At 67.4% G+C, this 14,043-nt stretch overlaps 3 protein-coding genes across 4 annotated transcripts; 1 reads left to right on the top strand and 2 right to left on the bottom strand.

Moving 5' to 3' along the window:
• Positions 1–2,185: 2,185 nt before the first annotated feature.
• Positions 2,186–2,660, top strand: UCN (urocortin). Its single transcript, XM_075089807.1, has one exon. The coding sequence runs from the start codon at positions 2,259–2,261 to the stop codon at positions 2,553–2,555; it is 297 nt and encodes a 98-aa protein (XP_074945908.1). The 5' UTR covers positions 2,186–2,258; the 3' UTR covers positions 2,556–2,660.
• A 4,388-nt stretch (positions 2,661–7,048) lies between these two features.
• Positions 7,049–10,300, bottom strand: TRIM54 (tripartite motif containing 54). 2 transcript variants are annotated; one of them, XM_075086325.1, is made up of 10 exons: positions 10,015–10,300; positions 9,599–9,771; positions 9,218–9,389; positions 9,035–9,130; positions 8,699–8,932; positions 8,383–8,405; positions 8,099–8,223; positions 7,690–7,791; positions 7,402–7,440; positions 7,049–7,186 (listed from the first exon to the last, which is right to left on the bottom strand). In XM_075086325.1, the coding sequence occupies exons 1-10, from the start codon at positions 10,180–10,182 to the stop codon at positions 7,176–7,178; spliced, it is 1,143 nt and encodes a 380-aa protein (XP_074942426.1). In that variant the 5' UTR covers positions 10,183–10,300; the 3' UTR covers positions 7,049–7,175. The 2 variants fall into 2 exon arrangements, with proteins under 2 accessions (XP_074942426.1, XP_074942425.1); XM_075086324.1 differs by having other exon boundaries at positions 9,035–9,389.
• Positions 10,301–11,781: 1,481 nt separating this feature from the next.
• DNAJC5G (DnaJ heat shock protein family (Hsp40) member C5 gamma) lies at positions 11,782–13,939 on the bottom strand. The gene is made up of 4 exons (XM_075086326.1): positions 13,728–13,939; positions 13,388–13,601; positions 13,111–13,264; positions 11,782–12,517 (listed from the first exon to the last, which is right to left on the bottom strand). The coding sequence occupies exons 1-4, from the start codon at positions 13,838–13,840 to the stop codon at positions 12,435–12,437; spliced, it is 564 nt and encodes a 187-aa protein (XP_074942427.1). The 5' UTR covers positions 13,841–13,939; the 3' UTR covers positions 11,782–12,434.
• Positions 13,940–14,043: the final 104 nt, after the last annotated feature.

Below are 14,043 nucleotides of genomic sequence, written 5' to 3' on the forward strand. Positions count from 1 at the left end.
GGGGTGCACTGTCCACCCTCCTTCCAGCCCGCATGGAGCCTGCTCCATGCTGCCTTTGCACGCCAGCCCTGACGCTGGCTCATACCAGCTGGGTAGGGGCTGGCCATGGGGGTGGATTCAGTTCTAAGCAGGTGGGTGCAACCCAAAGCACAGGAGGAGCCAAAACCTGCACAGGACCCCAGTGCACCCTGACAGGAAGGGAGCCCCAGACCCTGCCCAGCCATCCGCACCTGAGGGATCGGGAGGGGCTGCAGCTGCAGCCACCCGGCAGCACCGCAGAGCAGCACTCGGCTGTGGGGCTGGGGCTGTGCATGGATGGCCCCGGGGCTTCAGGGGGCTGGGCCCAGCCTGGCTTCAGGCACCGCACAGGGCTGTGAGGCTCAGCTTAGGCTCTCCCCAGCCCACAGGGTGGGCACTGCTTGTCAGAGGCTGCGGATGGTGGGAGTTTGCAGTCCCAATGTGATGAGCCTCTCACAGCTGTCCAGGGGTGCAGAAGGCCCTGGTGTGTTGGCAGTGAGCGAGCTGTGAGTGTGGCATGAGCCTGGGAGCAGCCAGCCCCATGGTGCGAGGGCTGCCAGGGCTGGGGAATTGAGCCCAGCCCCTGCTGAGGGCTCTGCCCTAGAGCTGCAGGGAGGTGGTGCCAGGTGCCAGCTTTCACAGGATCCACATTATGGGTGCATGGCAGCATGTGCTGCCTCACTATGGGCAGGTCTGTGCCCCACCACCTCTGTGCAGCCCAGTGTGGGATGCGCTGCATGAGGGGCCAGGCTGAGCCTCTGCCTCCAGGCTCTGCCTAACACTGGCCCAGCAGAAAAAGCCTGCTCTGGGCCCATCTTGGCACCTGCACCAGTGCTGGGTGTCAGCTCGGTTCCCCTCCTCCTGCAGGCAAAGGCATGGAGGACTTTCCACGGCAGAGGCACAGAGAGGCCAGGCAGGGCACAGCCCTGCCAGGGGGGTCTGCGGGCAGCAGTGTGGTGCACCAGCAGCTACCTCACCTTTTGGCAGCGGCGGCCGGTGCCCCGGGCTGGAACATCCTGCATGCAGCACAGCGCTGTCAGCTCCGGTGTCTTTGCTCTGTGAGTCACGGAATTTGGCTGGTGGTGCCTCGCTGCTGCTCAGTGCTGTCTGCAGCATCCGGCCCCGGTGCACGCGGCGGTTTGACCCCGCCACCACGAGCTCTGCCCGGGGCACGGTGCCTCCAGCCCCTGTCACGGCCAGGTCGTGTGTGCCCCCCGCGTGCCCACCCTGTGCCAGTGGGTGCTGGTGGCTGGGGCTCCCCCACCTGCCCAGACTCGGCCCCTCCTGGTGCCTGCCCAGGACGTCATTGCTCGACGCGGCAGCCGGGCCCGGCCCGCCCGGGTGGTCCCACGGCGAGAAGCCGCGGGTCAGCCCACTCCGCCGGCCCGGCGCAGCTCCCCGGCACAGTGGGCTCGGGCCGGCCCGGGGCCCTGCCCGCCGCGGGGGCCGGCGGCCCGCCCGTGTCCCGGTGTCCCGGCCCGCGCTCTCCCGGCGGGTCCCGGCCCTTCAGCACCGCGGACAGCGGCACCGGGGCCGGGCCGGGGCGGCGCTCGGTGACCGGGGCCGGGAGGGGTGCGGGCGGCGCCGGGAGGTGGAGCGGGGGCGCCGGGGGGGCCGGGAGGCAGCGCGTCCGGCGGCTCCCGGCCCGGGGCCCCGCCGCGCCCCTGCGGGAGGTCGCCGGAACGGAACGGGGGTCTCGGCCCCCGAAACCGGGGAGAGAAGGACCTGCCCCATTGCCCCGCCGCCCCGCAGCCCCGGCGCTCACTCCCGCTGCCGGGCACCGGCTCCCCGCCGCTGTCCCGGTGCCCCTCCCGCCCCCGCCCCCCGCCGGTCGGTGCGCTGACGTCAGCCCGAGCCACCGGACCTATATAACCACCGGCCGCGCCGCCGGCTCAGCTCCCGCGGGACGGATCGCGCTCCGCTCCACCGCCAGCGCACCGGCAGCGGACAGGGGACAGCGCACCGGGTACGGGACGGTACGGGGCGGGGGCACGGGGCGGGGGCAGCGCCGCGGGGGTCCGGGGAGGGCGCAGCGCGTACGGGACGGTGCGGACTGCCGGGGAGGGGGCCCCACACCCGGGACGGCCCCGCGGCGGGACGATGCCCGCGCCGCCGTGTCCCCTCTCGCTGCCGAGGACGCGATTCCCCTCGGGTGCCCCGATCCCTGGAGCCGCCCCGGTGCCCCTGTCTCTCCCCAGTGCGCTGAGCTCCCGGTCCCGCAGGTGCGGACGGAGCCGAGGATGCGGCGGGCGCTGCTCACCCTCCTGCTGCTGCTCGCCCGCCCGCAGCCCGCCGCCGCCCGCCCCGACGGCTCCGTCCCGGCGGCCGCGGCCGGTGCCGAGTTGCGGGGCCGCCCGCTCTGGCCGCCTCTGGCGCCGCCGCCCCCGGAGCTGTGGCGGGCGCGGCGGGACGAGCCTCCGTTGTCCATCGACCTCACCTTCCACCTTCTGCGGCACCTCCTGCTGCTCGCCCGCGCCCAGAGCCAGCGCGCCCGCGCCGACAGCAACCGCCTCATCCTCGACGCCGTGGGGCGCTGAGCGCCGTCCCGCCCCCCCCGGGTCCCCGCCGGGGCTGCGCAGAGGTCCGGCCACCACCACCGACTCCACGCCATGGGCCGCTCGGCGCTGCACCGGCAAACTCACCGGCACCGATCTGCGCCTGCCGCACCCGCCTCCTCCTCGGCGCTGGGGCAAGTGGGCGCGGTACCGGCCTCGGCACGGCCCCGGGACGGGCCCGCACCGATTTTGTAATAAAACGTGGTGAAAACCCGAGGCGTGAGCGAGTGCGGGGGAGGTGGGGCTGCACGGGGCCGATGGGATGGGCTCAGCGGGAGCGGGGGACGGGCTCGCCGGGAACGAGGGACGGGCTCACCGGGGACGGGGAATGGGCTGAGCAGAGCCGGAACGGGGCTGTGCAGGAGCAGCAGGGCGGGCAGCACCGAGCATGCCGCGCCTGGGGACGGGGCTGTGAGTGTCCCTGGGTGGGGGGGGCATACCGTGGTCTCCGTGGGGAAGGAGCTCCCAGCCCGAGGCGAGGCAGCTGCGGATGTGGTGGAGGGCGAAGGGCAGAGCGATGGAGACAGCGGGCGCCTCCCCACCAACAAGTGGGGCAAAGAGGTGCTGCACGCACATGCGGGCAGCTGGGGACGTGAGCGATAGGAACCAGAGCTCTGCATGTGGCACCCCCCACCACCTCCCCGAACTGCTGTCAGAGCACTGCAACGGGGTGGGCCGGCTCGTGGAGCTGGGGGCTGTGAGGGATGGATACAGGCCTTTCAGGAAGGGCATGGCCACCCATAGGTGGGGCAGCTCCTCTGTGGGACACATGGTGCTGCTGAGCGCTGGTGGGTCAGGACTGGCACAAGGGGCAGGGAGGGGTACACTGTGGTGGGGCATGTTTCAGACCCCCAGTCAAGAGGAGGACATGGATGACGCCTTCCTGAGACAGTGGGGGGAGGTTCAGCCTCCTCATGGGTGGCCCTGGTCCTCACAGGGGCCTTCAGCCTGATCTAGGTGAAGATGTCCCTGCCCATGGCAGGGCGGGGTTTGGACTAGATGACCCTTAAAGGTCCCTTCCAGCCCAAACCATTCTGTGATTTGATGACTGTATTATAATCTCCCTACCTGCTAGAAGGGCAGCACAGCAGGACGAGAGCAGCAAAGGCGTTTTCTGGAGGGCCCTTGGAGACGTGATGGCAGCGCTGTGAGGCAGTGGGGGTCAGCACCCAGGGGCAGACAGGAATGCAGGCAGAAGGTGCAGCCCCTGGACTTCAAGTGAGCCTATTTCAGCGACCTGGTGCGGTCTGGCAGGACGCAGCTCCAAAGGACAAAGGAGCTGAGGAAAGCCAGGAGGCCTTTGAGGATGAGCTCAGGAGTAGTCGCAGGATGCTAGGCTGGCTGAGGGTGGAAGGGGCCTCTGGCGATCTCCCACTCCAAACTCCTGCTGAGGGCAGCCGGACCCAGTTTCTCAAGGCCATACCCATGTAGGCTTTGAAAGAGGAATTCCTTTGGATGTGAGAAACCTGGAAATGGAAGACTGTACTGGAAGAGATTCCCTAGAGTAGCTCCTTCCTCAAAGGTATTCAAAACTGGACTGGATACAGTCCCAGACAGCCTGCTTCAGCTGATCCTGCCTGAGCAGGGGCTGGGAGTGCTCCAGAGACATTTCACCCTCAAGTGAGTCCATGGATAGCTTCACAGCTGGAGGGGCCACAACCTCTCTGGGCAGTGTGTTCCAGGCAAACTGATCAGCCTTACTGTAAGGAAAGAGTTGTTGGTTTTTTGGTTTGGTTTTTTTCCCTGGGGTGGGGGTGTGGGGGGCATGGGTGGGAAAACCAAACAGCTTTGGAAAAAAGTTTCGGTGAAATCTCCTGTGGCCCAGTTTGTGCTCATTGCTTCTGGTCCTGGGCACCACTGGGGAGAACCTGGCTCTGTCTTCCTTCCCTCCCATCAGGCAGGTATACACATAGATATAATCCCCTTGAGCCATCTCTGCTGCAGGCTGAGCAGTCCCAGCGTCTTCTCATGTGGCGGATGCTCCAGTCTCTTCAGCGTTGCTGTGGCACTTCCCTTCCCACACCCCACTTGCACTGGGGAGCCCTGACCTGGCCAGAGCGCTGCATCCATGACCTCCCCATCCTGCAGGGAGGGGAGGGAGATCCAGCATGGGGAGTAGGTCAGCACAAACACACCGGGTGGGACAGATGATAAAGGAAGAGTTTTAAACCCTTGCTTGTATGTGCAGGGAAGGTGTCAGGCAGCCAGAGACCAGCTGGGGCATGCAAGGTGAAGGCGAGCATCCACCCGCACCCTGAGCAGTTGGGGGATGCCCAAGGGGCAGGCTGGGGCTGGAGAGGGCAGTGACAAGTAACAAGAACTTGGAGATGGGGCTCAAGGAAGAAAATGACCTGAAATAGAGAACCAAGCTGGGGCTCTACTGAGATGCTTCAACCCCCCCAGGGATGGCACTCAAGGACACCCAGGAGCAGACAATGTCCTCGTGAGCCCTTCTCTGTCATCTCTGGAAGGTGCTGGGGACAGGGGGACATGCCTGAGGGGTGGAGAAAGGCAAATGTCACATCTCCAAATGGCCCCAAATGGCTGGTGCAGGGATGGAAAGCCCACACAGCCTCACCTTGGTCTCCAGGGACCACATGAGCCCTCCTGGGGCATGTTTCCACCATGTGAAGGAGCAGATGGTGACTGGGAGCAGCCAGGCTGGGCTGCGGGGTCCATCCCCCCACTGCCACCTTGCCTCTGCCATGAGCAACAACTTGGGGATGCAGGAGAGCAGAGATATCCCCAAGCCCATCCCCAAGCCCATCCCTGGCCAGGGCTGAGCCCATATGCCTGTGCTGGGATGTAGGGTCTGGCGGGTGGACACAGGCAGGCAAATGCTGGGTGCAGCAAGTGGCTCAGGGAGCCACACTCTGCCAAGGACTGGTGGCGAGCAAGAGCTGCAGGGCACCTTGCTGTGGCGCCTTGCTTGGATTTGCAGGTAACACCAAATCTGCAGGGACTAGTAATGCTGCCTGAGGGCAGAGCTGTCACAAGCGGGGCTGAGCCAGGCTGTAGGAAGGGGCTGGTAGGGATCTTACAAGGACAAAGGCAAAGTCCTGCCCTGGGCAGGCAGAACCCCTGGCAGCCGTGCAGCTGGAGCCTGCACCTACAGCAGCAGTGAGTTCAGCACAGGCCATGAGGAGCGGGCTGTGCCAGGCCATGTCCCATGGTGCGCTCAGCTCCAGCATTGGCCCCTCTTGCCCACCTCCCTGCCCAAAGCAGTGTCCACACTAGGGAAGGCTGGAGCTGCTCTGGACTCCCCAGCCCTGTTTTAAGGGTTGTCATGTTCGTGGGGGGAGGACTTTTTTTCCTGGTATCCAATGGGAATTTCCTCTGTCCCATCTTGTATCACCAGCTCCTGTGCCATCCCTGTGCCTGGTGGGGCGGGGGGTGGGGGTCCAACTCCAGCTCCCTGCACCCCAGGAGACAGCTGAGAGGTCTCCTCTCCCCTGGATGCACAAGCCTAGCTCCCGTCCCAGCTGCATCCCCTGCACAGCTGGGTGTCCCTGCCTGTTTACTCCCAGGGACCCAGACTGGGCCAGGACCAGCCCAGACACAGAGGTCTCCTTGGCTGCCAGAGCACCCCCAGTCTCCCAGGCACCCCTCTGGGGCCCAGATGCTGTCCCCACCCCGGAGTTCACCAGAACCTGCCACATGCTGGCGTTTGTCTTCCTTGATTCCTGCAGGCCCGTCCTCACCCATCCTGTGGGATCCCGCACCCCAGCCCCTGGCCAGCTTGGTGGGCTGCAGGCTTGCTCTGCGGCGCCCAGGTCTGCTGGGTACTGGGGCTCCCAGACAGGCCCAGCAGCCAGCCCTTGCTGCACCCCGGCAGGGGAGCTGGCAGCAGGGAGACCCCCCCATGGTGCCCTAATCCCCAGGGATATGCGCAGCCGCAGCCTCGGCCCCACATGGAGCCCCTCGCCAGGTGCATCATCTGCTGCATCAGCTGTGACGCCACGGTGGCGCAGAACGAGGCAGGTGACGCAGCCAGCGCGTCCACGGCCCTCCTGGGGGGCCCGGCTGGCAGGGCCGGGGGGCATGGGCCCTGACCTGGTGCTGATTGTGGTGCTCCCGGCTGTGTACTCAGCCAACTCATCCCAGCACTGTTTGCTTGGTGCACCCAGGGGACAGTGCTGCCGAGACAGCACCAAGCCCAACGGGAGGGGGCTGGTGGGGCCGGATGCGGTTCCTCACCCCCAGGCAGGGGAGGGCAGAGACCCACTCACAGGGTCTGAGGTGTGAAGCTCCCAGCTGCAATCCCGCCTTGGGCTGCCAGAGCCGAGCTGCCCTGAGCCCCTGGGACACAGCCCATTGCATGGGGTCCTGGGGGCTCTGCTGGGGTGGTGGGGCTGGGACCCAACTCAGTGGGGCAGGGGCTGCACCCGGGCCAGACCCCATGGAGCCAGTGCAGAGCCATGTGGGGGGGCTGCCCCCGTGCCCACCCCGGCCCACACAGCATACCAGTGACAACATCCTCACACACAGTTTAATGTCAAAGAAGAGCATTTGGAGAATTACGCCAGCAGGGTTGGAGCTTGCCAAGGGGTACGAGGGACAGCAATGAGTCGGTGGGTGCTGACGCTGCCCCACAGCACTAGCTCAGTGCTGACCTGTGTAGGAAAGTGGCTTCAGCACCACACAGTGGGGACCCAGGGACCCCTGCCTCTGCTGGCAGGGAGACAGGGAGGGCCTGGACGGCCCCCAAGGTATGACACCCCCCCCACCCCCATCTGTCCCCAGGAGGTGCCTCCTCTGCCCCATGGCACCCTATGGCCTGTCCCTGTCCCCATTCCTCCTCCCACCCCAGTTGTGGTGAGGGTCTCACCATGGGGAGAGCTTGCTGCCTTCTGCCTCGGCCCCACATCTGCAGAGGGAAAGTGGGTGACAAGATGGAGACGGGGATGCCCTGGCATGCTGCAGGACCTGTACAGCACATGCAGGCCACAGCGCAGCCACACAGATGCGGCACTGGGCACAGCACAACCCCCCCCACTCCATGGGCACAGTAGCCCCAGCCCCCTGGGCCCCGCTGCCCACCACCACCCCCGCAGCCCTGGGGCCAAGCACAGCAGCCAGGCACGGTATGGCACAGCACAGCACGGCATGGACTCACCCTCCATGGCTTCGGGCACCTCCAGGCTGTCCAGCCGGTCCTCATCTGCCGCGGCCTCACTGCCATCCCCGGGTACGTCTGCCTCATCCTCGCCTAGCGGCTCTGCAGTGCAGGGGAACAGATCAGCTGGGGCCCTTCCTCCCTGTGGTGTGGGCAACTCAGGGACACCCCAGGAGGGAGGTGACCAGCCCAGTATAGGAGCCTGGCCCTGGTGTGGGACACAGCAGCCCACAGGCCAGGGTCCCCGGGCAGTTCTGAGAGGGGGCACACATCCCCATTCCTCTGCACAAGGGGACACATCCCCGTGCAGTTCATGAGGTGGCTGGGGCTCTGCCCATCCCAGGGCTGGGTGCCCCAGGCAGTCCCATGTGCCCCCTGGGCACAGCAGCGCTCGTCCCAGCACCAGCACCTGTCTGGAACTCGATGGTCCTCAGCATCTCTGCCACATAGTCCACATTGATGGAGAAGTGGTCCATGTTCTCATAGCCGGGCTCTGGGCGGCTGCTCATTGACACCTTGGACATGTCTGTGATCCTGCAGGGCAGGCAGACCCCTGGGAGCTGCCAGGGTCCAACACCCACGGGGCCCCCATGCCCCCCAGCCATGGTCCAGCAGGGCCAGCCACAGCTGTACCACTGCTCCCAGTGTCCCCCCCACCCTACCCCCTGCCCTGTGCTCCCCAGCTCCACTCACTTTTTCAGGAGCTCCTTGGAGTGCTGTGGAGGAAAGGGGGGGATCAGTGTCTCCCTGGAGCAATGGGACCTAGGACCCCAGGAGCCAGACATCACCCCTATCCCAGGGACAGCCCCAGATCCTTTGGAGCGATCACAGCCCCCCACACAGTCCTGCAGGGCAGCCCCAGACCCAAGGGGACCTGTGGCACCACCACTCAGCCCTGGAGCAGTCCCAGACCCCTTGGAGGGACCTGGCCCCCAGTTCCCCAGCACAGCCTGCAGGAAGATCCAGCCCCCTTGGGTCCTGGCACCCCACATCCCATGCCCGCACAGACCTGCAGGTACACAGCCATCTGGGGCTCCTCCATGGCCTGGATGGCCGACTCCACCAGCTTGGAGGAGGCCTCCAGGTGGTCGCCGTACTGGCGGATGAGACCCCGCACGCGCTGCACCTTTGTCTCCTGCTCCCGCGCGATGCTCTGTAGCAGCTCCTTCTTCCGCTCCTCCAGGATGCTGTACAGTGAGTCGAAGCGCAGCCCCAGGTGCTGCTTCTGCCGCCGGCCATTCTCCTGCAGGACCCCGAGGTTCAGGGGCTGACCTGGTCCTGCTGTGTCCCCACCACAGGCACAACCCAGGGCTCTACGTGGTACTCAGGGACACCCTCAGCCCACCTCGATGGTGCGGCAGATCTCCTCCATCTGGGTGATGATGGCCTGGATGCGGTCGTTCCCTGCCACCAGCATGGCAATGCCATCGCTGAGCTCGCTCTGGGACAGGACGGGGTGGGAAGGGCGTGAGGGCTGGCTGGGCAGGCAGCCTCCAGGCCCCTCGCCGGCTCCCCCCAGGGCCCCCACCTTCTGGCGCTGGTAGACAGCAGGCAGTGGTGCGACTTCGCAGTCCTTGTGCGCCCCGAAGACCTTGCAGAGGGAACAGGTGGGCGCCTCGCAGCGAAGGCAGTAGATGTTGATCCGTTCGTCCTCGTGCTCCTCGCACATGAGGTGCTGCTCGGCCTTGGCGTGCAGGGGCCTGCGGGGGGGGGCCGGGCAGCGCTGCCCACCGGTGGGCCCCAGTCCCCAGGGACATGCCCGGCCATGTGTGGGCCCCGTTAACCCCCGCTACGCTCCGGGTGGGCTCCCTCCCCCAGCCCTGTGCCTGCAGCCTCCCCACGGGCTCCCTTTCACCCACGGTGCTCGCTCCCCCGTGGGGTCCCCAGTGCCCCCGTGGGCTCCCCGCACCTGGCCGACTCCTGCTTGTAGATGTCGATGATGTTCTCCACCAGCAGGTTCCGCTGCAGCCCGTACACCCCGTGCCTGTCCAGCACCACCTCGTGGCGGCACGACGGGCACCGGAACCGGCCGCCCGACGGCACCGCGCTGGAGCCCCGCGACTGCCACAGCGGGTTGGAAGCCTGGGGGGGCGGCAGGGCGGCGGGTCACGGCCGCGGCACCCCCCCCCCCCCCGGCAGCCCCCCCCCCGGCAGCCCCCCGGCACCCCTACCCAGGCTCTGCTGCCGAGAGCGGGACCCCGCGGGGCCCGGCCCCTCCCGGCCGTGTGCCCGCATCCCCCGCGCCGGCACGGGCACGGCCCCCCGCCCCGGGAGCGGCCCCGAGCGCGGCCCGGCCGGGGGTCCCGGGGGTCGGTCTGGGCGCACCTGGAAGACGTCGTTGGCGCACTTGCGGCAGAGGTTGTGCTGGCAGGGCAGGATGACCACGGGCTTGGTGAACATCTCCAGGCAGATGGGGCAGATGAGCTGCTTCTCCAGGCTCTCCATGCTCCGCGCCTCCGCCAGCAGCGGCTTCAGCCCCACCGCGAAGTTCATCGCCGCGGTCCCGGCCCGGCCCGGCCCGGCCCGGCTCTGCTCACCAAGGCCCCGCTTCGGCTCCGGCTCCGGCCCCGGCCGCCCGGTGCCCGCACTGCCCCGGCCCCGGCCCCACTGAGCGCGGCGCTAATTTTAGCCGCCCCCGCCCCGCCGGGGCCGCCGCAGCTGTCGGCGGCGTCGGGTGACACTGAGTCACGGCGCCGCGGCGGGGCCCCACCGGCCTGCCCAGCCCCTCGCCCCGGCCCTGCCGACCCCGGCACCGGCTGAGCTGCGGGGACCGGCTGACCCACGGGACAGGCTGGCATACTGGCACCGGCCGATCCCCGGGGACCGGCAGCCCTGGTGGCCTCGGGGAGGCAGCCGCGGCAGTGGCGGCCGAGCCGCACAGCTCCCCCCCGGGCAGACCACCCCGCCGAGCCCATCCCACCCCAGCCCTGAGCCCTTGGCCTCAGCAGAGCCCCGCTCCACCGGGACGGAGAGTGCTGCTCGCTGGGGCTCTGCAGGGCTCCCCCGCTGCCTCCTGCCTGGGGAGCACACGGTGCTGAGCCCCTCCCCATCAGACCCTGGGTGGCTGGGGCAGGCTGGCATGGGGGGCACAGCACTCGGCGGGGAGCAGGGCTCTGGGAGGGCAAAGCTGCTGGGCTCTTGCTGGGAGGTTCAGAGGTTTGTGCTCTCCCTCACAGGCAGTGGGGCCAGACACAGGCCAGAGTCCCCAGGCCCCACAGATCCTGTCCAGCTCCAGTGCCCCCGAGCAGCAGCGTGGAAGGGTGCCCAGGAAGGACAGTGCCAGGAACACCCCCGTCCCACCGCTCGCCCTGACACTCCAGCTATATTTAGGGGGTGCGACAGAGCCCATGCAGCTGCGGGCAGAGGCTGCTGCCTGGGTGAGTGGGAGGGAAGGGCCAAGGGCTCACTACATCCTCCTTGCCCCTGGCCCCTGGGTGGCACACCTCAGCAGGGCCAAATCTCTGGAGAGAGGAGGGCAGGAGTGGGCAGCCTGGCCGGGTAGCTGGCAGCCCTGCCTGAGCAGGGAGCAGGGCTCCGGGGCAGCACGGCATGGCAGGACACATGCACCCAGCCATCAGCTGGCACATGCAGTGGAAAGAGTCACAGGGCCAGGGGAGCTGCTCCCGGCAGCAGGGCTGGCCTGAGCCGCCCTGCTGCTCCTGCCCAGGCGGCCACCTCCCACGGGGCCGCAGGGAGATGGTACAGCACTGCACAGCATGTCAGCAGCAGGAGGAGCAGAGACAGCCCCTGCGAAAGCCCCAGCGAGACCAGGGTGCCTGGCCAGGCAGCTGCTGCCCTGCGCACTGCAGCGAGGGGGAAGCACAGCCCTGCGGGCGCCAGCACTGGCCAGGGGACACAGAGCTGTCCCAGGAAAGTGACAGGAGACAGGGTGACATTCACTGCTGCCAGAAAGCGCCCCTTCCCAAGCAGCACTTGGGACACAACCTGTCCACTCCACACCCTGCTCAGCCCACTCCCCCAGTGGGACCCATGGCCACATACCCCCCAGCACAGGGCAGGGCTGAGCAAAGGCACACCCTGCTGCAGCGTTCAGGCAGCTCCTGACGAGACACAGACCACACAGAAACGTGCTCCCCTCCTGTCATCCTTTAATGGTGCCCATAAAACTATACAAACCCAAGGAAAGTGCCTGTGCTGGGCCCAGCCCTGCAGGGAGCCTGCCAGAAGCAGCGAGCGCTGGGTGCAGCCAGTGCCCCGGGGCTGTGGCAGGGCAGAGAGGAAGGGGGTCCAGAAGGTGGCACCCCAACCCCACAAGCAGCATTTGGCACCCATCACCCATCAGGAGGGTCCCCATCAGGGCGGGCAGGGGGCTCAGCCCAGCCCCAGAAGTTACAGTGCTAACGGTCTCAGACACACTCAGCTACCTCTTATAAGCTATGGAGCCTGGCCCGGAGAGGTCTCCACTTGCAGCTGCTCAGGCTAGCTGCCGGTGCCCGGGGCCAGGCGGGGGCACAGCAGCAGGCGAGGCACTGGGGATGGGGCACAGCAGTGCAGGCTCCAGGCCACCTCCACCACCAGTGCTGGGAGACAGGGGCATCACCCTAGACCTCGGGCAGGGGCAGAAGAGCCTCTGCATTGATGCTGGCCAAATTAACCTGAGATTCTAGCCACCCTGAGGATAGAGAGCGACCCTGGGTGGCATGACTGGGGTCCCAGAAAGTGAAAGTCCCAAAGAAGGATCCCTGCCCAGAGTCCTGGGGGAGCTGGTGGGACTGACGCCAGCCTCAGGCATCGGTCCTGGTGCTGACAGCTGGCAAGGGCTCTGCACTGGCAGGCGGGGGCTGCGCCACAACAGGTATCTGTGGGTCTGGAAAAGAAGAGCTGCAGATCAGTGGTTCAGCCCCATCTTGTGGTGCCAGTGAGCAGGTGTTTGGGCCATCCCAACACTCTCACAAAGCCTCCCACAGACCAAAGCTGCCAAACCTCTAGCCAGCACACAGCCATGCAGCAGTGCCCCATGCCCCATGGAAACCTGCAGAAGTGATCCAGTGGCAGTCCCTAGACTCCAGTATGGCCAGTGGCCAGGGAACAAAGCCAGCCTAGAGCACAGTGCTCTCCCCACACTCCTTCCTCAGGAAGGCATGGGCCCAAGTGTCTCTCGGCTGCAGACCCTTGCAGGGGCTTCAGGGAGCCCTTGACCAGGGGAAAATAAGGAACAAGGCATCCCCACGGCCTGTGAGGTGGTTCCCTCTACCACCATCACCAGCCCCAGCCCAGGGAGGAAACACCAAGGGCTGGCTGTTAAGCAAGAGATGTGGCTAAGTCAGATCTGAGCCTTGAGCCAGAGCTCCAACCCCTACCCAAGATGAGACATGGGGAGCCCCCCGAGAGCCCACACAAGACACAGCCAGGCGGTCTCAGCTGCTGGGGCTCAAGACAGACGCAGATACCCCAACTCACCACTGTCCTCCGCGTGCATCTGCGCCTCCAGGTCCTTAGGGTCGACGTACTTGTAGGACTCATCCTCCTTTGGCGGGCAGCATGTCCCACAGCAGAAGAAGCAGCAGCAGCAGCAGCAGCAGCAGGTGAGAGCGCCACAGCACAAAGCCAGGGCCTGCAGAGGAGGGGATGGCAGCCCCCGTGAGACCACCCGAGCCCCGCCAGGCCACCATCACAGCAGCCCTGGCGACGCTCCGCACGGAGAACGGGCTGGGCATGGCGGCGGGGCAGGGCTCACCTGGAACCACCACTTGGACATGAGGAAGTAGTGCTTGACGGCATCGTCACCGAACTGCTCGGCCACGTAGAGCCCCAGGGAGCCGTACTGGTCGTAAAGGCGGCGCTTGTCCTCGTCGCTCAGCGTGGCGTGGGCGCTGTTGATCTCCTTGAAGCGCTCGGCTGCCGCCGGGTCATCGGGGTTCTTGTCCGGGTGGTACTTGAGTGCCAGCTTCCTGCGGGGCACCGCGGGTCGGTCAGACCCGTCCCGGGGCGGGCCCTGCGCGCCCGGCGACCCCCTGCCCCGGGACGGGCCCTCCCGGCCCCCACCCCGCCGCGCCCGCGCCCCCGCCCCGCCGTACCGGTAGGCCTTCTTGATCTCCTCCGGGGAGCTGCCCTTCTGCAGGCCCAGGACGCGGTAGAGGCTCTCCCCGACCCGCGACAGCTTCCGCTGCGGCCGCCCGGACTCCGCCATGGCTCCCTCGCCCCGCGGAGGGGCACAGAGGGGGCGGCCCCGGCGCCCACCGCCCCAGCCCGGCGCTGCCCCGCGCCCGCCGCCGCTTCCGCCCGCGCCCGCCGCCGCTCTGCGCAGGCGCCGCCCCGGCCCCGGCCCCGGCCCCCCCCGGCGGCGCGGCAGCGCCCCCCAGCGGCCCCCGTAACACCCCCCCGGCACACGGT

This window comes from Phalacrocorax aristotelis, chromosome 3, assembly GCF_949628215.1.
Source record: "Phalacrocorax aristotelis chromosome 3, bGulAri2.1, whole genome shotgun sequence".
In the NCBI taxonomy this organism is placed as follows: domain Eukaryota; kingdom Metazoa; phylum Chordata; class Aves; order Suliformes; family Phalacrocoracidae; genus Phalacrocorax; species Phalacrocorax aristotelis.